A 25,163-nucleotide genomic window follows, 5' to 3' on the forward strand; every position below is an offset into this window, starting at 1 on the left:
GGTTCTGCACCACAAACCGCAGTAAAACCCGCAGATATTTTTTTCATCTGCGGGTTTTACTGCGGGTTTGACCTCACAATGGAGGTCAATGGGTGCAGAACCGCTGCGGCTCCGAAAAAAGAAGTGACATGGTACTTCTTTTTTCCCGCAGCTATTCAGCGCGGCTTTTTTTTTTTTTTTCCGCATTGTGGGCACAGCAGTTCCTGTTTTCCATAGGGTACAATGTAATGTACCCTGCATGGAAAACAGCTGCGGACCCGCAGCGGGAAAATCGCGGCAATTCCGCATGAAAAAAAGGATCGTGTGAACATGGCCTAATAGAAACACGTCACCACTTCTGTATTTATCACCCACTGCTGGTTTTGGCTTACAGATGCTGAGGTAAAAAACTGACCAAATACTGAACGTGTGAACGTGGCCTTCCCCTTATTATGTTGCTAACTTTTAACTTAACCTCTTAGTGACAGAGCTAATTTGGTACTTACCGTATTTTTCGGACTATAAGACGCACCGGACCATAAGACGCACCCCAAATTTGGGGTGAAAATTGCTGAAAAAAAGATTTTTTATAAGATGGGGGTCCGTCTTATTGTCCGAATTTACAGTATCTTACCTGAGGGATGGCGGTGGCAGAGCAGGGTCACAGGAGGCAAGGTGTCGGCAGAGGTGGGGTGATGCTGGGATGAGGAGGTGCTGGGATGAGGAGGTGCTGGGATCAGGAGGTGCTGGGATGAGGAGGTGCTGGGATCAGGAGGTGCTGGGATCAGGAGGTGCTGGGATGAGAAGGTGCTGGGATGAGAAGGTGCTGGGATCAGGAGGTGCTGGGATCAGGAGGTGCTGGGATCAGGAGATGCTGGGATCAGGAGGTGCAGTGAGAGGTATGGCGTGAGAGGGGTCCCTGGCTTACCATGCAGGCTTACCTAGGTGGCAGAGGTGCGGTGGCAGAGGTCCGGTGGCAGAGGTGCGGTGGCGGGGGTGTGGCGGCAGAGGTGCGGTGGCGGGGGTGTGGCGGCAGAGGAGGCGCAGTAAGCGGGGTCCCTTTCCCCGGTATAGTGATACAGCAGGCCCGGTATGCAGCAGAGCCGGGTGAATCCTCTTGTTATCGGTGGGCGCGGCCATCTTCCTGAGGCCGCGCGTGTGCAGATGAAGCGCTCTGCTCCCTGAGCTTCAGGAAAATGGCCGCGGGAGGCCGCGCGTGCGCAGATGGAGATCGCGGCGGCCATTTTCCTGAAGCCCCGGGAAGCAGAGCGCTCCATCTGCGCACGCGCGGCCTCCGGAAAATGGCCGCCACCACCGATAACAAGAGGATTCACCCGGCTCTGCTGCATACCGGGCCTGCTGCATCACCATACCGGGGAAAGGGACCCCGCTTACTGCGCCTCCTCTGCCGCCACACCCCCGCAACCGCACCTCTGCCACCGCACCTCTGCCACCTAGGTAAGCCTGCATTGCGACTATTAGACGCACCCCCCATTTTCCCCCCTTTTTTGGGGGGGAAAAAGTGCGTCTTTTAGTCCGAAAAATACGGTACTTAATGACCAAAATGGAAATTTGGCAAAAAAACTGAATATTTTGCAATTTTCTAACTTTTAATTTTTGTGCCCACAAAATAGTTAATAAATAACATTTCCCACATGTATACTTTACATCAGCACAATTTTGGAAACATAATTTTTTTTGTTAGGGTGTTATAAGGGTTAAAATTTGACCAGCCATTTCTCATTTTTACAACAAGATTTACAAAACCATTTTTAGGGACCACCTCACCATTTGAAGTGAGTTTGGAGGGTCAATATAATAGAAAATACCAAAAAGTGACACCATGCTAAAAATTGCACCCCTCAAGGTGCATAAAACCACATTCATGGAGTTTATTAACCCTGCAGTTGCTTCCCGAGAACTAAAGCAATGTTGAAGAAAAAAATTAACATTTTACTTTTTTCACTAAACATTTACTTTGGAACCAAACATTTTTATTTTCACAGGGTGTCCGGAGAAAATGGACCACAAAATTTGTTGTGCAATTTCTCCTGAGTACGCCGACACCCCGTATGTTGGGGTGAGCCATTGTTTGGGCACATGGCAGGGCTCAGAAGGGAGGGAGCATTGTTTGACTTTTTGAACGCAAAATTGGCTGGAATCAATGGCAGGCGCCATGTCACATTTGGAGACCCCCTGATGTACCTAAACAGTGGAAACCCCCCAATTCTAACTCCAACCCTAACACAACCTTAACCCTAACCCCAACCCTAATCCCAACCCTAACCCAACACAACCCTAGCCCCAACCCTAGCCCCAACCCTAACCATAGCCCCAACCCTAACACCAACCCTAACCCTAACCCTAGCACCCAACCCTAACCCTAGCCCATCCCTAGCCCAACCCTAACCCAAGCTATAACCCTAGCCTGTTGTGAATTCTGTGGCTGAATTCACTCCTGTGGTCACAAGTGGTACTGAAGCTTCTGAGCTTCCTCCCTCAGGTGTTCTGGTGAGCTCGTTAACTGCTTCATTACTTAACTCCGCCTGATGCTGCTATCCTTGCTCCTTGTCAATGTTTCAGTGTTGGATCTGAGCTTCTCCTGATTGTTCCTGTGACCTGCTGCTCTGTATAGCTAAGTGCTTTTTGCTTTTTGTTGCTTTTTTTCTGTCCAGCTTGTCTTTTGTTTTGCTGGAAGCTCTGAGACGCAAAGGGTGTACCGCCGTGCCGTTAGTTCGGCACGGTGGTTTTTTTTTGCCCCCTTTGCGTGGTTTTGCTTTAGGGTTTTTTGTAGACTGCAAAGTTCGCTTTACTGTCCTCGCTCTGTCCAAGAATATCGGGCCCCACTTTGCTGAATCTATTTCATCCCTACGTTTTGTCTTTGCATCTTACTCACAGTCATTATATGTGGGGGGCTGCCTTTTCCTTTGGGGAATTTCTCTGGGGCAAGTCAGGCCTATTTTTCTATCTTCAGGCTAGCTAGCTTCTTAGGCTGTGCCGAGTTGCCTAGGTAGTTGTTAGGCGCAATCCACAGCCGCTTTTAGTTGTGTTTAGGATAGGATCAGGTGTGCAGTCTACAGAGTTTCCACGTCTCAGAGCTCGTTCTTGTATTTTTGGGTATTTGTCAGATCACTGTGTGCGCTCTGATCGCTAAGCACACTGTGTTTCTGGATTGCCTTCATAACACCTGTCATTAGCAAACATAACACTAGCCCCAACCCTAACCCTAGCCCCAACCCTAACCCTAGCACCCAACCCTAACCCTAGCCCATCCCTAGCCCAACCCTAACCCAAGCTCTAACCCTAGCCCCAACCCTAACCCTAGCCCCAACCCTAACCCTAGCCGAAACCCTAACCCTAACCATAGCCCCAACTCTAACTCTAACCCTAATGGAAAAATGGAAATACATTTTATTTTATTATTTTTACCTAACTAAGGTAAGTTTACTATTTTTTTTATTTTGATCACTGTGATAGGGTCTATCACAGTGATCAAAATGAACCAATAGGAAAAATCTCATATTGCTGCCGGGTGCTGGCGGCATGCTCCTGCCATTTTCTTCCCGGAAGAAGACGCCGAGGGCCAGAGGGACTGGAGGACACCGCAGGTAGTGGGGGACCCCATTTATGTCTCCTCTGATGTGCTAGTTTACATCAGAGGAGAGAGAAATAAATAGGAAATCAGACTTTTTTTGCGGTTGCCGTTATTCCATGAATAACAGTGATCGCAACACTGGGGACGGTAAAAACCAACCCCAATCATGTCCTCTGATTCCCTAGCAACCAGGCAACCCCCACATGTACTCAGGCTGGCTAGCAGCCGTAAGTCATGCGGCTGTGTCAACAAAAACTAAATCTCCGAGCAGTTACAAATACTCAGAGACCACCCAAGCATGTGCGGAAAAACCCGAGCAACGAGTACACTGGCTCATCAGTAGTGGTGACGCGCTTCTATTATACTTTTCCGCTGATTGTTCCACTCCAGGTTTTGGCTTACAAATACTGATATAAATTACTGACCAAATACTGTATATGTGAATTCAGCCTTATGGTTAAGATCAGTGATCTTAAACTATCTCACCAGAAGGTAAAAAGAGCCACAATTGCCACAGTCACCAACAGCTGTAAGGACAGGATTGAATACACCTGAAAGATAGGAAAACAATAGTTTATTTCACAGAGTGGAACAAGCTCATGATATCACCATTGTCACATTCTCTTCACGAAAACAATGGCCCCTGTGTTGAGGCCGCACACAGCTTAGTCTTCCTCCCCCTCCCAAATATATTTTCGTCTCAACATCACTTTTCTTTACAGTGTACATCTCTGAGGTCACACTTACCTTCCTAATAAATGACCGCCGCACTCTGTCGTCATCCCAGCTCATCGAGGTCAGCATTTCGGTGTCTCCTGGATAAGCTCCGCTGCCGTAGACTGGGCTACTGCCTGTATGAGAAGAGCCAGTTTACTACCCAATGTCGCACAGACCAAGCATCTAAGTGCCTACATCTGCCAGGCCGCAGTGTTACAGAAATACATCAAATTCCTTCTTCTATTGTCTGTCAGAAATCCTGCCGTATACACCATGAGCAGAAAATAGACACCAATATCATTTTAGTCACTTACTGCAATACACTAAGACCTAAAATCATATAAAAATAGAAGTATAACACATACCAAGAAGGTCCAGTAACACATGAATATTGCACATAAAAAGGACAAAAACAATGAAAAGAAAATAAAATATCAAAATGAGTATACATCAGAGAGTAGAGGAACCATCAAATCTATAGAACCCACTACAGATCTAGGCAATGATCCAACATTCTGTACACCAGCCTTAATGAAGAGTAAGATGCAACAAATTTGTTAAGAGGTGTGGACCCCTGAATGTATTTGGTGCATCTTACAACTACTTTGCACCTCCGCCAGAAACGTTTCTCCAGCCAGAAGCTGGCATACATTTCTGACTCAATTTATATGCCACTCTTGTGGTGTTGGTGATGATGAATTTGTTGGACGTACCTTGTCATGTCCCATCACACCCAGCTGTGTCCACTTTGGCATAGCTGACATCAATAGCCATAACATTTATGGACAACCTCAAAGATTTTAGAAAAACTCCTTGATGAATCAGGGCAAAATTACCAACCAGACTAAGTCATTATTGTCACGACTCCCGGGTATTACTGCTGCTGGGAGAACTGCGCACCGCAGCAAGGGAGCTGAGAGCAGAGCGGCGGGAAACTCACCGGATAGCAAACAGGACCTGAACCACGTGACAGGGAAGGAGGTGGTTGAGGACGGCGCCAGGCACCGGGGTGCAGAGGACACAATACACACTGGAGAGTAGTTAAACGTGCCAAGGTCAAAACCAAGAGATAATGAGGTAACCAAGGGGTGAAGCCAACAGAACAACAAGCAGAGTAAAGCACAGAGAGCAAAACAAGCAAATGTTTTTTACCAAGTGTAACGCCGCTGGGTTAATACCTTATTCTTCGGCGTTACTTTTGCATGTCTCTGCTTTAACCCTTGCTCCTCTCCCCCTAACTTGCAGGGATACTGTAGTTTGCTACCTGTATGGACACTGCTCAGTTCTCTGCCTACCGCTGCGTAGCTGTACATGTGCTGTGATGTCTTTGCTCTACTGCATGGCCACTCGCATGTGCGGTCCCTGGCTATCGCGGTGGAAGCTAGCCACGGCTTCCGAGGTCCTCTGCAGCTGTGCATGACTTTCCACGTGTGTCCAGTCTAGCAGTCGCTAACAGGTGCCCTAGGCCACAGTTCTTGTGCTGACTGTGCTGTAATGGTGTCTGTTTGTGCTTAGGGTGCGCGCGGCCACACCTACCCTGCTTTTATTAGGGTTTGAGTGTGCACCTGTGTTGCTTCCTCAGCCTATTGCTGAGGAGCAGCTCCTATATAAACTCCCTCTTTCCTATTGGGCGCTGCCAGAGCATTGCATTGTGTTTCTGTGTCTTGCCTTGTGAGGTATCCAGCTCCCGTTCTGTCTGCAGTATGTTCTGAAAGAGCTGATACCTGTCTCTCGCCTGTTCTGGGGGCAGAGTACCCAGATCCGCCTTTCCTGGAGGCAGTATATCCAAATCCGTTTGTGTCTTGTTTACCCGCCTGTCAGAAGCGTAGCTAGAGCTTTTGCCGCCCGGGGCTGTTACCGAGTTTGGCGCTTCCCCTCCCCCCACCCCGGCTCAATACACACAAAGGTTACCAAAAATAGTCAGGACAACATGCACAGAAACAAAACTCTTTATTGTTTAACTGGCGACATGCACGCTGTTTAACTGGCAACGCCGGCGACATGCACGCTGGGACTGACGTCAGCTGCCAGCCTCAGATTGGCTTGCGGCTGTTAACTATTGACGTGCGGGCGCGGGCCCGCACGTCAATATCGTTAAAGGGAACCTGTCACCCCATTTTTTCAAGATGTGATAAAAATAGCGTTAAATAGGGGCAGAGTTGTGCTTTACATTAGTGTATTTTTTGTGCCTTTATTCCCCACCTATGCTGACGAAATACCTTTGTAAAGTCGCCGTTTTGGGCTGTCACTCACGCTGGTCTGGTCATATGGGCGTGCTGACATCGCTGTTTCTCCCCCAAATCTTGCTCATCTTTCCGTTGGTGGCGTAGTGGTTTGCGCATGTGCAGTGCCCCAGAGATCTGGTCGTTCCAGTATGACACTCTGCCACTAAGGGGAGTGATGGTACGTCGGATGGCACTGAAGGAATTCTACTGACCAGGTATCACCAGCACACATTACACTTCACACTCCGGCCACTAGGGGGAGCAAAAGGCTTTATTTATTGGGCCACTCCTCACACTGGTAAATCTAGGGGTTGGATAGGAAGTTAGTCAGAAGCTGACTGGGTCGGATTCAGGCAACATCCCGTGGCAGGGGGTGTTGCAGTGAGAAGACACAGGGGGGTCCCTGTCAGGCGTGGGAACCTGGCAGGTGCCTAGCGAACAGAGCAGAACGTTACGGAACCGCGCCTGCACACCCTGCGGCGGTATCCTAAGGAAGTGACACGAAGGGAAGGATATTGTGGAACAGTGAGAAACGAGATCAAGCACAAAGGAGAACCAGTAGGAGTCGTGCCGTGAGACCGAGGCAACATCCTACTGAGGCGTGTAGCCTGTGGCCGGAACACCGCGGAAGTAACTGACTCTAGGCCTTACTTCGAACTCCGCAGGACAGTTAATTATAGGTTGGCTGTCTACCTTAAATTTCCTACGAAGACATAGGGGGCAACGCGTGGAGAGGGGCGTCTCTAGGGTCCCGGAAGAGCTCCGAGCCTTCCCGTCATACGGGTGTGTCCTAGCCATAACATAGTGGGGGACGAGAAACTAGTAACATCTGGAACAAGCGAGAGAGAATTAGAAAGAACGAACGAGAACAGAAGTTGTGAGGACTATTCCGAATGCTAAGGAGGGTAGTACTACAACACACAGGCGCTAGTGGTAGGCACTGATTTCCACCTGCAAAGGGAACTCTGGATGTGCCCATCGGACCGGCCGGTCTCAGATAGCCCTGTTAAGCGAGCTCTGGATTGAGGATCCTGAAGTCTTCAGTAAAGAGGTAAAGAGACTGCACCCTTGTGTCCTCGTTATTGACTGCACCTCACACCATCACCACCCACCTTACTGGGAAGCCCTGGGGACATACTTCACCTGTGGGAAGGTATACCATCTAGCTGCCATTCCATCACCCCAGCGGACCCCCCAGCAGCGTCGGTCACCCTGACCGAACACCACAGGTGGCGTCACGAACCCCTGATAGACTGTACCACCTTTATTGGACGCCCCTTAGCAGGGTCGCGGACCGGGTCTAGCCACCGTGACAGCCTCAGAACTGAACCAGAGAGGCCCGGTACTGAGAACTCGTGGCCCTGTGTCTGGGGGCGCTCCAACTCACGAACAGGATCGTACTTAAGCCTGAGAAGCAGATCATGTGTGCCTTGGAATTGTGATTGAAACGTGTTTGAACTGTGATTTATTGCAAGGACTGTGTATTGCTGCTTGTCGCATGATTCCCGTCAAAACCGCCGCCATTGCTGTGCCACCAGGAGCGCAGGAGAAGAAGGAGGGCGTGACATGGGATGAGATCGCGAAAGCGGCGCGAAAAGTAGCGAACGCCCCCTCCGACTACGGCTGCTGGATGACAAGCTCAGGAATGGAGGAGCTCAAACCCCAGAAAATGGCAGAGCCTCGTGTGTGTGCCGCCGCTGCAGACCAAGGAGCAGAGCTGACGACCAGCGGGTACTGAAAGACGACGAAGTGACCCGGTATCACCGCGGCCCAGCGGAGGTGAACCAGGGCTTGCCGTCACAGGGGAACCCGGATCCCCTGGAATTGCCGGAGGAGGCATCGGACCACCCGACTCCAGACGGGGGGTCGGCGACGGCGAGGAAATGAAAGTCGGAGCTGTGCTGGAAGATCGCCCAGGGGGAGCCGTGGTCAGGGCTGCAGCGGACTCCAGCGTCCTCGTCAGCGGAGCCGACCGACATCGGTGGAACCACATCAGACGCAGGTACCAAAAGCGACCCTGCCCCACCGACCGCTCCAGCTCCGGTGACCGCTCCCCAGCCCATTGATGACTGGTCTCCCGCTACTGAGATTGTGGTGGCGGCCCTTTACGCCATGAAGGGGATACTGCCCCCGCTGCCGACACCTCTGGGTAAACCGATAGACGTGAGTTCCAGGGGGGTGGTCTTTGAATGGGACGCTCCCCGGTTCCAACCAGCCGGGTCCCGACAGGAGGGCTCCTACGTCATCAGGTTCACCTGGGATCAGTATAGACGAAGCTTGATTTTATCTGATTTTAATATGCATTGTACTTAATAAAGATTATATATATTTTTTATCTTATGGCCTTGGTGTGAAGGTTGGTTTTTTGGTGTATTGATTTCACAATGGGAAGACCGGGAACGAAAGGAACAGACTGTCCGACCAGAGGAACGGGTGCCCCTCGTCAATTGCTGCCCTGAGAGTTTGGTGAAACAGGGGATTGTGCTGGCCTTCCACCGGGGAAGGGGTTGCGGCTTCATATTAGAACCAGGGCTGCTGACTGAAGTCTTTGTGACCAGCTGTAATGTGGAACCCCAGTCCCACAGTGTACCTCCACTCCGAAACTTGTACAGAGGGGACCATGTGACCTACACCCGCCACTGGAGTGAGCGAGGGTGGTATGCCAAGAGAGTCAAACGCTGCACGCTCGTGGTCGCGCCATCTACGGTCACGACCGAAACTGGTGGCGGAACTCCACTGACCCCTGATCCCATAGGACCCAGCACTACCATCCCGGTGTGTGGTGTCCTGCTTGCGGAGTCTGCCACCGGCATCACCGCTCGCGCCCAGACCGCTGCTGATCCGATGAAGACGGTGCTGGACGGCGGCACAGAGCCAGACCTTCCCCGGCTGGGACGTGGTCACCACCGGCTGATGTCGTGTCACCTATTACAGCACTAAACCTCGAAACCCCGACAAATGTAAATAGTTAACTGTTTCCTGTCTTTGCTGCTTTAAACCCGTCCAGGGTTATTTCTTAAAGGGGTCCCTTTGTTTACCCGGGATCCCTATTGTTTTACATTTCTTTTTCTATTTTTGCACAAGTTATCATTGTTTCAAAGACTGCTGGATCATGAACAGTGAATGATTCCAAAACTGTTTTGTATATTGTTTGCACCTTTTTAAAGGTACTCCCTACTGGTTTTACAAAAGAAAGAAGACTTTGCGAAGATAATGCTTCTGGACATGACGCAGAAGGTCTTGCTTTCACTGGACTTGCAGACAGAGAGAATCTGCACTACCTCATAGAGACTCGGCTCCCTCTTAAAAGGAAATGTTTACATGTTGCCTTAGGAAAGGTTGAAATGTTGATAATGTTGAAATTTAGAATAGTTTGATAATGTTGATAGAGATTGAGGACAGGAAAGATTGAAAGTGAACCCGTAGGGGTTAGAGAGAGAGTCCTCCTGAGAACTGTAGAACGACAGTTGGTTGCTGAAAGAGAGACAATGACAGTAGGCCCGGCCCAGGAGCTAGGCGGTCCTGCATTGGTGAAGCTAGAAAGGAAAGACAAGTTGAGTTATTTTATAGTATTTTGTAGTAGGCCTTTAGTGGGTTCAGCTTATACGCCCTTAAAGGAAAAGTTAACTTATTGTTCAGAATTTGCACTGAGTAGAATACCCGGTTGGGTGAAAATAGTTATTTATAGTCATAATGTTATTTAAAAATATTTAATCCTGTTTTTGTTTATAACGTTCAAGTGTCCTCACCTCCCATAAAGGGAAGCATTGTTCTATTTACTTGTTTTAAGCATTTCAAAAATTTTGTATGTCTTTTGCTGAAATGTATTGTTGTTCTTCTTCCCAATCCAGGAGTACTGGATTTAACCTGGGGGGAGTGCAGCGCCCCAGAGATCTGGTCGTTGCAGTATGACACTCTGCCACTAAGGGGAGTGATGGTACGTCTGATGGCACTGAAGGAATTCTACTGACCAGGTATCACCAGCACACATTACACTTCACACTCCGGCCACTAGTGGGAGCAAAAGGCTTTATTTATTGGGCCACTCCTCACACTGGTAAAACTAGGGGTTGGATAGGAAGTTAGTCAGAAGCTGACTGGGTTGGATTCAGGCAACATCCCGTGGCAGGGGGTGTTGCAGGGAGAAGACACAGGGGGGTCCCTGTCAGGCGTGGGAACCTGGCAGGTGCCTAGCGAACAGAGCAGAACGTTACGGAACCGCGCCTGCACCCCCCACGGCGGTATCCTAAGAAAGTGACACGAAGGGAAGGATATTGTGGAACAGTGAGAAACGAGATCAAGCACAAAGGAGAACCAGTAGGAGTCGTGCCATGAGACCGAGGCAACATCCTACTGAGGCGCGTATCCGGTGGCCGGAACACCACGGAAGTAACTGACTCTAGGCCTTACTTCGAACTCCGCAGGACAGTTAATTATAGGTTGGCCGTCTACCTTAAATTTCCTACGAAGACATAGGGGGCAACGCGTGGAGAGGGGCGTCTCTAGGGTCCCGGAAGAGCTCCGAGCCTTCCCGTCATACGGGTGCGTCCTAGCCATAACATACTGGGGGACGAGAAACTAGTAACATCTGGAACAAGCGAGAGAGAATTAGAAAGAACGAACGAACGAGAACAGAAGTTGTGAGGACTATTCCGAATGCTCAGCAGGGTAGCACTACAACACACAGGCGCTAGTGGTAGGCACTGATTTCCACCTGCAAAGGGAACTCTGGATGTGCCCATCGGACCGGCCGGTCTCAGATAGCCCTGTTAAGCGTGCTCTGGATTGAGGATCCTGAAGTCTTCAGTAAAGAGACTGCACCCTTGTGTCCTCGTTATTGACTGCACCTCACACCATCACCACCCACCTTACTGGGAAGCCCTGGGGACATACTTCACCTGTGGGAAGGTATACCATCTAGCTGCCATTCCATCACCCCAGCGGACCCCACAGCAGCGTTGGTCACCCTGACCGAACACCACAGGTGGCGTCACGAACCCCTGATAGACTGTACCACCTTTATTGGACGCCCCTTAGCAGGGTCGTGGACCGGGTCTAGTCACCGTGACAGCCTCAGAACCGAACCAGAGAGGCCCGGTACTGAGAACTCGTGGCCCTGTGTCTGGGGGCGCTCCACATGCCCAAGAGCCGAATCCACTGCGCAGCTGAAGAAAAAGAGCGCAATCTGCGCTATACAACGGATTATCGCTGGCGGCGGCCATCTTCTGGAGGCCGCGCGTGCGCAGATGGTAGTGCTCGGCTTCCCGGGGCTTCAGGAAAATGGCCGCGGGATGCCGGGCGTGCGCAGATGGAGAGCGCGGCGGCAATTTTCCTGAAGCCGAGATGCGAACTCGGCTTCAGGAAAATGGCCGTGGCGATCTCCATCTGCGCCCGCGCAGCATCCCGCGGCCATTTTCCTGAAGCCCCGGGAAGCTGAGCACTACCATCTGAGCACGCGCGGCCTCCGGAAGATGGTCGCCGCCAGCGATAATCTGTTGTATAGCGCAGATCGCGCTCTTTTTCTTCAGCCAGCGCCGGCCGCGGCCCGGTGATCCACCCCCCGCATTGTGCCGCCCGGGGGAAACCCCCCCCCCCCCTGCACCTCCCTTCCTACGCTACTGCCGCCTGTTCTGGGGACAGAGTACCCAGATCCGCCTTTCCTGGAGGCTGTATATCCAGATCCGTTTGTGTCTTGTTTACCCACCTGTTCTGGTGGGCAGAGTACCCAGACCCGCCTTTCCTGGAGGTTGCATATCCAGTACCTGTTCCTGTCTGAACTGTGTCCGTTGTGCTATGTTCCTGAAGTCCTTTTGTGTCTGACACCCCGCACCCAGTGACTGAACTTTCAGGGCTCATCTTTTAAAGATGGAGTCCGGAGTTCTTGCTGAGCTCCTACTATGCTGTGCTCAGCCTTCCATGCGGTGCTAACCCCGTCTGGCCCAGTTCCAGTCCGGCGGTGCTTGCACCATCATGCTTGAGTTCCTTCCTAGGTCCGATGCCCGGAGCCTGACGGCCGTAGCTAGGAACCTAATGTCCACCGCTACCTGGTCCTGTGCCTTCCGTGTCCCAGCTGATGACCTGGGCTGCCACGCCAGTGTCCCAGATGTCTATCCGGTATTCCTGATATCCAGCCTGTGTCTGATGTCCTGTGTCCGATGACCTGATGCCCTGGGCTGCCACGCCAGTGTCCCAGCCGATGACCTGGGCTGCCACGCCAGCGTCCCAGATGTCCTGATGTTCTTCCTGTGTCCAATTACCTGATGCCCTGGGCTGCCACGCCAGTGTCCCAGCCGATGACCTGGGCTGCCACGCCAGTGTCCCAGATGTCCTGATGTTCTTCCTGTGTCCAATTACCTGATGCCCTGGGCTGTGACGCCAGTGTCCCAGCCGATGACCTGGGCTGTCACCCCAGTGTCCCAGATGTCCTGCCTGTGTCCGATGTCCTGCCTGTGTCCGATGTCCTGCCTGTGTCTTATGTCCTGCCTGTGACCCGATGTTCCACCGGTTCCCTGGGGTCCACCCTGTGATGATGTCTGTCCTGGGTCAGTGTCTGATGTTCTCCTGCTGAGCCAGTGCTATGCCTGAGGTCTGAGAGAGGCCATTCTAGTAAGCCCGTGCCAGATGACCCTGGACTGCATCAACCCATGATGACCCCTGCCATCGTCTGACGTCTGTCCAAGGTCGGTGTCTGATGTTCTCCTGCTGAGCCTGTGCTGCGCCTGAGGCCTGAGAGAGAGGTCATCCTAGTAAGCCCGTGCCAGATGACCCTGGACTGCATCAACCCGTGATGACCCTTGCCATCGTCTGAAGTCCCTCTGAGGTCGGTGTCTGATGTTCTCCTGCTGAGCCTGTGCTGCGCCTGAGGCCTGAGAGAGAGGCCGTCCTAGCATGCCCGTGCAAGATAACCCTGGACTTCATCAGCCCGTGATGTCCTCCTGCCTTTGTCTGTTATCCTGAGGCGTGTACCCTACTCTGATGTGTGGAATCGGGATCCTGACATTGTTTTGTTATGAAGTGTTTTCATTTGAGTAAACTTTGTTTCTTCATACCTGAAGTTGTGCGGTGTAATTTAGTTCTGCATATCACCATCTTGTTCACATGCTCAGCTGCCACAGACCCTGCTCTCTGCCCTTCCCTAGTCTGGGTAGGTCCAGGTAACTCTATGTGGTCCAGTGGGTCCACATTCCGTTCTCACTAGGCGGTCACAGCCGTAACACCAAGCACACACTCAAGGGGTCAGACACACAGACTAAATGAAAGTATAGCTGACAGGGAATCCTAGTCTGGAGTGTGTATAAATACCACTCCCAGATCCAAAGAGAGGGCAGCAGTATTAACCCTGAGAGAGCAGGACATGAACCATGTCCTATATCATGACAATTAGGATCTGAACCCAAAGTGTAAATGGCTTCCCCCTCAGATCCAAACATGCGTTTCGTCATCAGCTTTCTCAAGTGGTAATATTCGGATGTTTTCTGTACATTTATTTTGCCCCTTTAAGACACGTGCCGTATTGAAAGTCCCAGTTTGGATGCGAGAGTGTGCAGAGGGCTCAGAAGCCCTTTTTTTTACTGTATACTGCAATTACTCGTAGAGCAAGCGATCAAAAGATGTTTGAAAACTGAAGAAGTAATAAAATAAAAAAGATTAATTAACTCGATATTGCTCAATCTACAAAAGTCTGACCTAAAATTAATTGACCCGTATAGTAAGGACTGTAAAGAGAAATAAATTGCATTACTGTTTTTTGGTGGCCAGAGTTCCACAAAAAATGCGATAAAAAGCAATCAAAACTTCATATTTATCTCAAAATGGAATAAATAAAAATGGGAACTCAGCACTCAAAAAAACAAAGACTCACACAATAGATGGAAAAATCAAAAATTAAAGATCTTTAAGAAATGACAACATAGAATTTTTTTTTTAGATTTTTTCAGCTGAAAAACTATAAAAAAAAATACAGGTTTGTTACTGCAGTGATCAAACTGGCCTGAAGAATCATATTGCTATGTTGTTGGTTTTTTTTTATCACACAACAAATGCTGTAATGCTGTAAATACGATGGAATTGATTTTTTTTTTTACGACCTCACCCTTCTTGAAATTTATGTCCTATTTTTTTAGTAAGGTTATAAAACAAGTTATGGTTTTTGGAAGAATCGTATGAAAAAACATACATGAAAAATCACCAATCAAGAAGAGTTTAAAATATCTCTGTCAATTCACTCAACCCAGAGTAAAATCATGGCCTTGAAGTTCACATTCTCTACAAGTTAAACGGACTCTATCAGCACAGAATGATTTTGGGCATCAGATGAGACAAAGGTTAAAGAGATATATCCTCTGCTGTTCTTGGGATTTTGGGTCCAGTGGGCGGTCCTAGCAGTGACTGCCAGCTTTATTTGTATACTAGATGGTAGCCCGATTCTAACGTATCGGGTATTCTAGAATATGTATGCGTAGTGTACAGCACAGCCCACGTAGTATATTGCACAGTCCACGCAGTACATTGCGCAGCCCACGTAGTACATTGCGCAGCCCATGCAGTACATTGCGCAGCCCACATAGTACATTGCGCAGCCCACGTAGTACATTGCGCAGCCCACCTAGTACATTGCGCAGCCCACCTAGTACATTGCGCAGCCCTCGTAGTACATTGCCCAGCCCACATAGTATAATGCGCAGCCCACGTAGTATAATGCGCAGCCCACGTAGTATATTGCGCAGCCCACGTAGTATATTGCAAAGCCCACTTAGTATATTGCAAAGCCCATGTAGTATATTGTGCAGCCCACGAAGTATATTGCGCTGCCCACGTTGTATATTGCGCAGCCCACGTAGTATATTGCGCAGCCCACGTTGTATATTGCGCAGCCCAAGGTGTATATTGCGCAGCCCACGTAGTATATTGCGCAGCCCACGTAGTATATTGCGCAGCCCACGTAGTATATTGCCCAGCCCACGTAGTGCATTGCGCAGCCCACGTAGTATATTGCGCAGCCCACGTAGTATATTGCGCAGCCCACGTAGTATATTGCGCAGCCCACGTTGTATATTGCACAGCCCATGTTGTATATTGCGCAGCCCACGTTGTATATTGCCCTGCCCACGTAGTATATTGCGCAGCCCACGTAGTACATTGCGCAGCCCACGTAGTACATTGCGTAGCCCACGTAGTACATTGCGCAGCCCACGTAGTACATTGCGCAGCCCACGTAGTACATTGCGCAGCCCACGTAGTACATTGCGCAGCCCACGTAGTACATTGCAAAGCCCACGTAGGACATTGCAAAGCCCACGTAGCACATTGCAAAGCCCACGTAGTATATTGCAAAGCCCACGTAGTATATTGCAAAGCCCACGTTGTATATTGCGCAGCCCACGTTGTATATTGCGCAGCCCACGTTGTATATTGCGCAGCCCACGTAGTATATTGCGCAGCCCAAGGTGTATATTGCGCAGCCCAAGGTGTATATTGCGCAGCCCAAGGTGTATATTGCGCAGCCCATGTAGTATATTGCGCAGCCCACGTAGTATATTGCCCAGCCCACGTTGTGTATTGCGCAGCCCACGTAGTATATTGCGCAGCCCACAGTATATTGCGCAGCCCACGTAGTATATTGCGCAGCCCACGTTGTATATTGCGCAGCCCACGTTGTATATTTCCCAGCCCACTTAGTATATTGCCCAGCCCACGTAGTATACTGCGCAGCCCACGTAGTATATTGCGCAGCCCACGTTGTATATTGCGCAGCCCACGTTGTATATTGCACAGGCAACGTAGTATATTGCCCAGCCAACGTAATATATTGCACAGCCCACGCAGTCTATAGCAATGTGGGCACCATATCCCTGTTAAAAAATAGAATTAAAATAAAAAATAGTTATATACTCACCCTCCGTTGGCCCCCGGATCGAAGTGGTTACCGACGCTTCTCGCGCGCTCCGGTCTGAAGAGTGCATTGCGGTCTCACGAGATGATGAAGTAGCGGTCTCGCGAGACCGCAATGCATGGAGCGGTCACCGCAGTGTCGCGAGAAGCGGGAAAGGCCGGTTCCTGATCCGGGGGGCAACAGGAGGGTGAGTATATAACTGTTTTTAATTTTTTAAATTATTTTTAACATTAGATCTTTTTACTATTCATGCTGCATAGGCCGCATGAATAGTAAAAAGTTGGTCACACAGGGTTAATAGCAGCGTTAACCGAGTGCGTTACACCGCGGTCAACGCTGCCATTAACCCTGTGTGAGCGCTGACCAGAGGGAAGTATGCGGGCGCCGGGCACTGACTGCGGGGAGGAAGGAGCGGCCATTTTCTTCCAGACTGTGCCCGTCGCTGATTGGTCGAGCTGTTTTGCCGCGACCAATCAGCGACTTGGATTTCCATGACAGACAGAGGCCGCGACCAATGAATATCCGTAACAGACAGACAGAAAGACAGACAGACGGAAGTGACCCTTAGACAATTATATAGTAGAACAGTGAATTCAGAGATAGCTGTCAGTCACTGATAGGACCGCCCACAGGACCCAAAATCCCAGAGAGAGAAGATGTTTAAATGACATAAACACAGGTTATACTGAATCTTTTCTCACAAAACTACATATAAATCTCCTCGGCTTCCCCAGCTCTATAACATGATGCCTGCAGATTAAACTGAATTTCATGGTGACAGATTCTCTTTAACCCCTTAGTGACAGAGCCAATTTGGTACTTAATGACCGAGCCAATTTTTACAATTCTGACCACTGTCACTTTATGAGGTTATAACTCTGGAACGCTTCAACAGATCCCGCTGATTCTGAGAATGTTTTTTTCATGACATATTGTACTTTATGTTAGTGGTAACATTTCTTCAATATTACTTGCGATTATTTATGAAAAAAAGGAAATATGGCGAAAATGTTTAAAATTTTGCAATTTTCAAACTTTGTATTTTTATGCCCTTAAATCAGAGAGATATGTCACGAAAAATAGTTAATAAATAACATTTCCCACATGTCTACTTTACATCAGCACAATTTTGGAAACAAATTTTTTTTTTGTTAGGGAGTTATAAGGGTTAAAAGTTGACCAGCAATTTCTCATTTTTACAACACCATTTTTTTTTAGGGACCACATCACATTTGAAGTCATTTTGAGGGGTCTATATGATAGAAAATAACGAAGTGTGACACCATTCTAAAAACTGCACCCCTCAAGGTTCTCAAAACCATATTCAAGAAGTTTATTAACCCTTTACGTGCTTCACAGGAACTGAAACAATGTGGAAGGAAAAAATGAACATTTAACTTTTTTTTGCAAACATCTTAATTCAGAACCATTTTTTTTATTTTCACATGTGTAAAAACAGAAATATAACCATAAATTTTGTTATGCAATTTCTCCTGAATATGCCAATACCCCATATGTGGGGGTAAACCACTTTTTGGGCGCACCGCAGAACTTGGAAGTGAAGGAGCGCCGTTTGACTTTTTCAATGCAGAATTGGCTGGAATTGAGATCGGACGCCATGTCACGTTTAGAGAGCCCCTGATGTGCCTAAACAGTGGAAACTCCCCACAAGTGACACCATTTTGGAAACTAGACCCCTTAAGGAACTTATCTAGATGTGTGGTGAGCACTTTGAACCCCCAAGAGCTTCATAGCAGTTTATAACGTAAAGCCGTGAAAATAAAAAATCGCTTTTGTTTACACAAAAATGATCTTTTCGCCCACAAATTCTTATTTTCTCAAGGGTAACAGGAGAAATTAGACCATATAAGTTGTTGTGCGATTTCTCCTGACTACGTAGATACCCAATATGTGGGGGTAAACCACTGTTTGGGCGCACCGCAGAGCTTGGAAGAGAAGGAGTGCCGTTTTACTTTTTCAATGTAGAATTGTCTGGAATTGAGATCGGACGCCATGTCGCGTTTGGAGAGCCCCTGATGTGCCTAAACAGTAGAAATCCCCCACAAGTGACCCCATTTTGGAAACTAGACCCCCATGGAACTTATCTAGATGTGTGGTGAGAACTTTGAATGCCCAAGTGCTTCACAGAAGTTTATAATGCAGAGTCGTGAAAATAAAAAATATTTTTTTTTTCCACAAAAAAGATTTTTTAGCCCCCAAGTTTTTATTTTCACAAGGGTAACAAGAGAAATTGGACCCCAAAAGTTGTTGTCCAATTTGTCCTGAGTATGCTGGTACCCCATATGTGGGGGAAAACCACTGTTTGGACGCACGGCAGAGCTCGGAAGGAAGGAGCGCCGTTTTGGAATGCAGACTTTGATAGAATGGTCTGCGGGCGTTATGTTGCATTTGCAAAGCCCCTGATGTACCTAACCAGTAGAAACCCTCCACAAGTGACCCCATTTTGGAAACTAGACCCCCCAAGGAACTTATCTAGATGTGTGGTGAGAACTTTGAATGCCCAAGTGCTTCACAGAAGTTTAGAATGCAGAGTCGTGAAAATAAAAAATATTTTTTTTTCCACAAAAAAGATATTGTAGCCCCCAAGTTTTTATTTTCACAAGGGTAACAGGAGAAATCGGACTGCAATAGTTGTTGTCCAATTTATCCCGAGTACACTGATGCGCCATATGTGGGGGTAAACCACTGTTTGGGCGCACGGCAGACCTCGGAAGGGAAGGAGCGCCGTTTTGGAATGTAGACTTTGATAGAATGGTCTGTGGGCGTCATGTTGCGATTGCAGAGCCCCTGATGTACCTAAACAGTAGTAACCCCCCAGAAGTGACCCTATTTTGGAAACTAGACCCCCCAAGGAACTTATCTAGATGTGTGGTGAGAACTTTGAATGCCCAAGTGCTTCACAGAAGTTTAGAATGCAGAGTCGTGAAAATAAAAAATATTTTTTTTTCCACAAAAAAGATATTGTAGCCCCCAAGTCTTTATTTTCACAAGGGTAACAGGAGAAATTGGACCACTAAAGTTGTTGTTCAATTTATCCTGAGTATGCTGATGCCCCATATGTGGGGGTAACCCACTGCTTGGGCGCACGGCAGAGCTCAGAAGGGAGGGAGCACCATTTGACTTTTTGAGCGCAAAATTGGCTGTCGTGTTTGGATGATGTACCTAAACAGTGGAAACCCCCCAATTCTAGCTCCAACCCTAACCCCAACACACCCCTAACCCTAATCCCAACCTGATCCATAATCCTAATCACTAACCCTAACGATAATCACAACCCTTACCCCAAAACAACCCTAATGTCAATCCTAACCATAACCCTAATCAAAACCCTAAATCCAACACACCCCTAATCCTAATCTCAACCCTAACCTCAAACCTAACCCTAATCCCAATACACCCCTAATCACAACCCTAACCTTAACCCTAATCCTAAACCTAACCCTAATCCCAAGCGTAACCCAAATGCCAACCCTAACCCTAATACCAACCCTAATCCAAACCCTAACCCTAATCCCAACTCTAACCCTAACTTTAGCCCCAACCCTAGCCCTAACTTTAGCCCCAACCCTAACCCTAGCCCTAAGGCTACGTTCACATTTGCGTCGTTTGGCATCCGTCGCAATCCGTCGTTTTGGACAAAAAACGGATCCTGCAAATGTGCCCGCAGGATGCGTTTTTTGCCCATAGACTTGTATTGCCGACGGATCGTGACGGATGGCCACACGTCGCGTTCGTCGTGCACTGGATCAGTTGTGTTTTGGCGGACCGTCAGCACAAAAAAACGTTTAATGTAACGTTTTTTTGTACGTTGCATCCGCCATTTCTTACGGCGCATGCGTGGCCGTAACTCCGCCCCCTCCTCCCCAGGACATAGATTGGGCAGCGGATGCGTTGAAAAACTACATCCGCTGCCCACGTTGTGCACAATTTTCACAACGTGCGTCGGTATGTTGGGCCGACGCATTGCGACGGCCCCGTACCAACGTAAGTGTGAAAGAAGCCTAACCCTAAATTTAGCCCCAACCCTAACCCTAAATTTAGCCCCAACCCTAACCCTAAATTTAGCCCCAACCCTAACCTTAAATTTAGCCCTAGCCCTAACCCTAGCCCTAACCCTAGCCCTAACCCTAATTTTAGCCCCAACTGCTTTCTCCTGCCGGCCGGCAGATGGAGACTGATGGCGGGCGCACTGCGCATGCGCCCGCCATTTTCTTTTCCCCAGAAGACGCCGGCGGCCAGGAGGAGCAGCAGGTGGACCCAGGGACACCGGTAGGTATGATAGGGTCCCCGAATCCCCCTATTTCTCTGTCCTCTGATGTGCAATCACATCAGAGGACAGAGAATGACACTTTGCTTTTTTTTGCGGTCGCCAGTAAACAGTTAATTACCGGCGATCGCAAAACAGGGGTCGGTAAAACCCGATCATGTTCTTTGGGGTCTCGGCTACCCCCGGCAGCCGAGACCCCAAAGATTCTCCCGGGGCCGGCCGGCGGGCGCACTGCGCATGCGCCCGCCATTTTGAAGATGGCGGCGCCCACCGGGAGCCACGAGGAGCACCGGGGGAGACAGGTAAGTATTGGGGGGCTACCTGGGACCCCATTTCTCTGTCCTCTGATGTGCGATCACATCGGGGGACAGAGAAATTAAAAATAAATCGCGTTTTTTTTTTTTGCGATCGCCGGTAAATGGTTAATTACCAGCGATCGCAAAAGCGGGGTCGGTAAAAAAAACCCCGAATCATGTTCTCTGGGGTCTCGGCTACCCCCAGCAGCCGAGACCCCGGAGAAAATCCGACTCTGGGGGGCGCTATTTACTTTTTCCACAGCGCCGTTAATTAACGGCGCTGTGGTTTAAGTACCCTTAGCGGCCACCGTTAAAAGGCGTATCGGCGGTCGTTAAGGGGTCAAGTTTATAAAGTTGATCCATATAATTTCTGGTACAACTATTGTCAAAGCAGTATTTATTGTTAAATGTGACAGTACTGTGACAAAAACCATTAAGACCTCAATAGCAAAAACTAAAAAAGCCTAGTTTGCTGGTGAACTCATCCTAAATACTTGCGAAAAAGAATCCCAGTGTTTGTTGAGTAGAAACCTTGCATAAATAAGAGGTGCGATGAACCTCAGGATATTTTTCCCCTATTTGTTTGCTGTTGCTATGGGAAGCTATTTGCACTGTCATATGCACATAGACCACACAGCACAAGGGGATGGGGCCAGAGGAGTAACTGTGGGAAGTCCAATGTTTGATCACAGAGAGGTTTGATATTACAGAGCTTCTGTAACTGTAGGAGCAGAGATGAGACAGAGAACCCGGCATTACAGTATTGTTAATGGAGCAGACGTGTGCTCCGGAGCAGCTGACTATTTAATGTGTAGGTTGGACTCCTGATGTTTCCCCTATAGCAGGTGTCAAGGGAAAAGAAAGATCAGTCTGTTGGGCTTCAATTTCTTTGATCCTTTTGTTCTCCCAGCCACCACATAAGATGTCCTGCAGGAGATTATTCCCTTTTGCTCTTTGAAAACTCATGCAGGCTCTGCCAAACAGTGCATGATGTACATTATATTAAAAAGAACCTGTCAGCAGCATTTTATGTATAGACAGGGCCATATTGGAGCTTAGATACTGATTATCTGTTTTGTAGATTTTCTTTAATCTTTGAAGATTTATTGTATTCTTAAATTCGTGTATCAGGGTGGGATGGACTGTGTGTAAGATCTTCAGCTTTGTTACTTCCCCTCCGCTGGGTCTGGAGGTTTTTCCTTCTTCTTTATTAAAAATTTGACGCCGGCGCCAATTGAGCTCTTGGAAGTCATCAGGAAAATAGCGCCAGTGGCTGCATATGCATAGATTGCTGAGTGCCAACGGATCCACTTTACAGAAGCCCACCATTAGTCTTAGTCATGGGGGGCGCTTGTGCAGAGTCATCTAATGGTGGGTTTCAGTAAAATGGCACTGAGTAATCTACGCAGGCTGAGCCAGCGACATTTTTCTGAAGACTTCCAAGAGCTCAATCGGTGCAAGCGCTGCCTGCGGGTAGGACGGTGCCGGTGCTAATTTTTAAATAAAGAAGAGACGCCCAGACACAGAGGTGGAGATGGAACAAAACTGAAGCCCCTACCCACAGACCCACCAACAGGCCCGGCCCAATGCACAAAGATATGAATACAAGGAAACAATTACTGTATTTAAAATCTACAAAACAGATTTCTTCACCTGAGGTATTATTTTAGTCAGTATGACAGCAGCAATATGGCCCTGTCTGTACTTGCTTAGTTAAATGCTGCTGACGGGTTCATTTTAAAGCACCATTAATTCCAGGATGCTGTACATGTAAAAATGACCTACGAATATATAATAGATAGTTATACAGATGGAAAAAAAACACAGGTCCATCAAGTTCCAGCTTTCTCCAGCAGTTATACATTCTCTATTGCTAGATTATTTACAACCTACAATCCCATTTGTTGTGAGAAAAGCGTCCAGTCCTTTATAGATGCTGTTATAGTGTCTGCTGCCATTACTACCTTGTGGTCGGTCATTCCACAGTCTGACTGCTGTATCTGTAAAGAACCCCTTTCTATTTAGCTGTAGCAATTGTCTTTCCTCCACATGTAATTAATGCCTCTTAAGGTACCTTCATACTGAACGATATCGCTAGCGATCCGTGACATTGCAGCGTCCTGGATAGCGATATCATTCAGTTTGACACGCAGCAGCGATCAGGATCCTGCTGTGACATCGTTGGTCGGCGCAGAAAGTCCAGAACTTTATTTCGTCGCTGGACTTCCCGCAGACATCGCTGAATCGGCGTGTGTGACGCCGATTCAGCGATGTCTTCACTGGTAACCAGAGTAAACATCGGGTTACAAAGCGCAGGGCCGCGCTTAGTAACCCGATGTTTACCCTGGTTACCAGCGTAAACGTAAAAAAAAAACAAACACTACATACTTACCTTCCGCTGTCTGTCCTCCGGCGCTGTGCTTCTCTGCACTGTGAGCGCCGGCCAGCCGGAAAGCAGAGCACAGCGGTGACGTCACCGCTGTGCTTTCCAGCTGGCGCTCACAGTTAGTGCAGAGAAGCACAGCGCCGGGGGACAGACAGCGGAAGGTAAGTATGTAGTGTTTTTTTTTTTTTACGTTTACGCTGGTAACCAGGGTTAACATCGGGTTACTAAGCGCGGCCCTGAGCTTAGTAACCCGATGTTTACCCTGGTTACCAGGGGACCGGCATCGTTGGTCGCTGGAGAGCTGTCTGTGTGACAGCTCTCCAGCGACCACACAGCGACGCTGCAGCAATCGGGATCGTTGTCTGAATCGCTGCAGCGTCGCTTAATGTGACGGTACCTTTAGTCCTTTGTAAGATCAGTGAAAGGAATCATCATGTGCAAGACCTGTGTATTGACCACACATATAACTGCAAACAAAATCAATATGGAGGAGTCTTTTTTCTAACAACAATATATACCAGAAGTTTACATACACTATATAAAACGACACATGTTTTTCTCAATATCTGACATATAATCAGAATAAACCGTTCCCATTTTAGGTCAATCAGGATTTCCATAATTATTAATATTTGCCAAATGCCAGAATAATGAAAGAGAGAATGTTTTAAGGCATTTTTATTACTTACTGCTAAGTCAAAAGTTTACATACACTAAAATTACTATGCCTTTAAACAATGGACTGTCCATAGGATGATTTCATGTGTTTGGAAGCTTCTGATGTTTTTTTGGCAACATCTGAGTTAATTATAGACACACATGTGGAGGTATGTTAATGCACACCTGAAACATACTGCTTCTTTGTGCAGCATCATGAGAAAGTCTAAAGAAATAAGTCAAGATATCAGGAAGAGAATTGCGGACTTACACGAGTCTGGCTCATCCTTGGGTACAATATCAAGATACCTGAAGCTGCCTCGTTCATCTGTACAAACAATTATATGCAAGTACAAACAAGCGGGAATGTCCAGCCATCATACCGCTCAGGAAGCAGAAGGGTTGTGTGTCCCAGAGATGAATGTGTTTTGATCTGACATGTGCATATCAACCCAAGGACAAAAGCAAAATACGTTGTGAAGATGATGGCGGAGCTGGTAAAATTGTGTCAATATCCACAGTGAGATGAGTACTGTATCAACATAGGCGGAAAGGCCACTACGCAAGGAAGAAGCCATTACTCCAAAATAAACACAAGAAAACAGAATAATGTTTGCAAATGCACACAGGAACAAAGACCTTAATTTTTGGAGACATGTCCTGTGGTCTGACGAAACTAAAATTGAACTTTTTGGCCATAATGACATGTGTTACATTTGGAGGAAAAAGGGAGAAGCTTGGAAACCTAAGAACACCAACTAATCTGTGAAACACGGGAGTTAGCAGCATCATGTTCAGTGGTTGTTTTGCTGCAGGAGGAACTGGTGCACTACACAAAATAGATGGCATCATGAGAAAAGAAGATTATGTGGCAATACTGGAGCAACATCTCAAGACATCAGCCAGGAAGTTAAAACTTGGTCGAAAATGGATCTTCCAAATGGACAATGACCCAAAGCATACTGCCAAAATGGTAGCAAAGTTAGTGATGGAGCCCAATTTTTGAAATCTGACCAGTGTCACTTTATGTGGTATTAACTCTGGAACGCTTCAACAAATCCCAGTGATTTTGAGAATGTTTTTTCGTGACACATTATACTTTATGATAATAGTAAATTTAGGTCGATA

At 48.1% G+C, this 25,163-nt stretch overlaps 1 protein-coding gene across 2 annotated transcripts in view; it reads right to left on the reverse strand.

Annotated features, from left to right (window-relative positions):
• FAIM2 (Fas apoptotic inhibitory molecule 2) overlaps positions 1 to 25,163 on the reverse strand; it is a 64,243-nt gene that overhangs the window by 21,926 nt on the left and 17,154 nt on the right. For both annotated transcript variants that reach the window (XR_011319406.1, XM_069758812.1), the window contains exons 3-4: positions 4,322 to 4,425; positions 4,061 to 4,125 (exon numbers count right to left, since the gene is read on the reverse strand). Coding sequence is in view for 1 of the 2 variants with exons in the window: in XM_069758812.1 (XP_069614913.1) it covers positions 4,061 to 4,125; positions 4,322 to 4,425 (169 nt within the window). In the remaining variant the exon portion in view is untranslated. The remainder of the gene's footprint in view (positions 1 to 4,060; positions 4,126 to 4,321; positions 4,426 to 25,163) is intronic.

The sequence above is a fragment of the Ranitomeya imitator genome, chromosome 3, assembly GCF_032444005.1.
Source record: "Ranitomeya imitator isolate aRanImi1 chromosome 3, aRanImi1.pri, whole genome shotgun sequence".
In the NCBI taxonomy this organism is placed as follows: domain Eukaryota; kingdom Metazoa; phylum Chordata; class Amphibia; order Anura; family Dendrobatidae; genus Ranitomeya; species Ranitomeya imitator.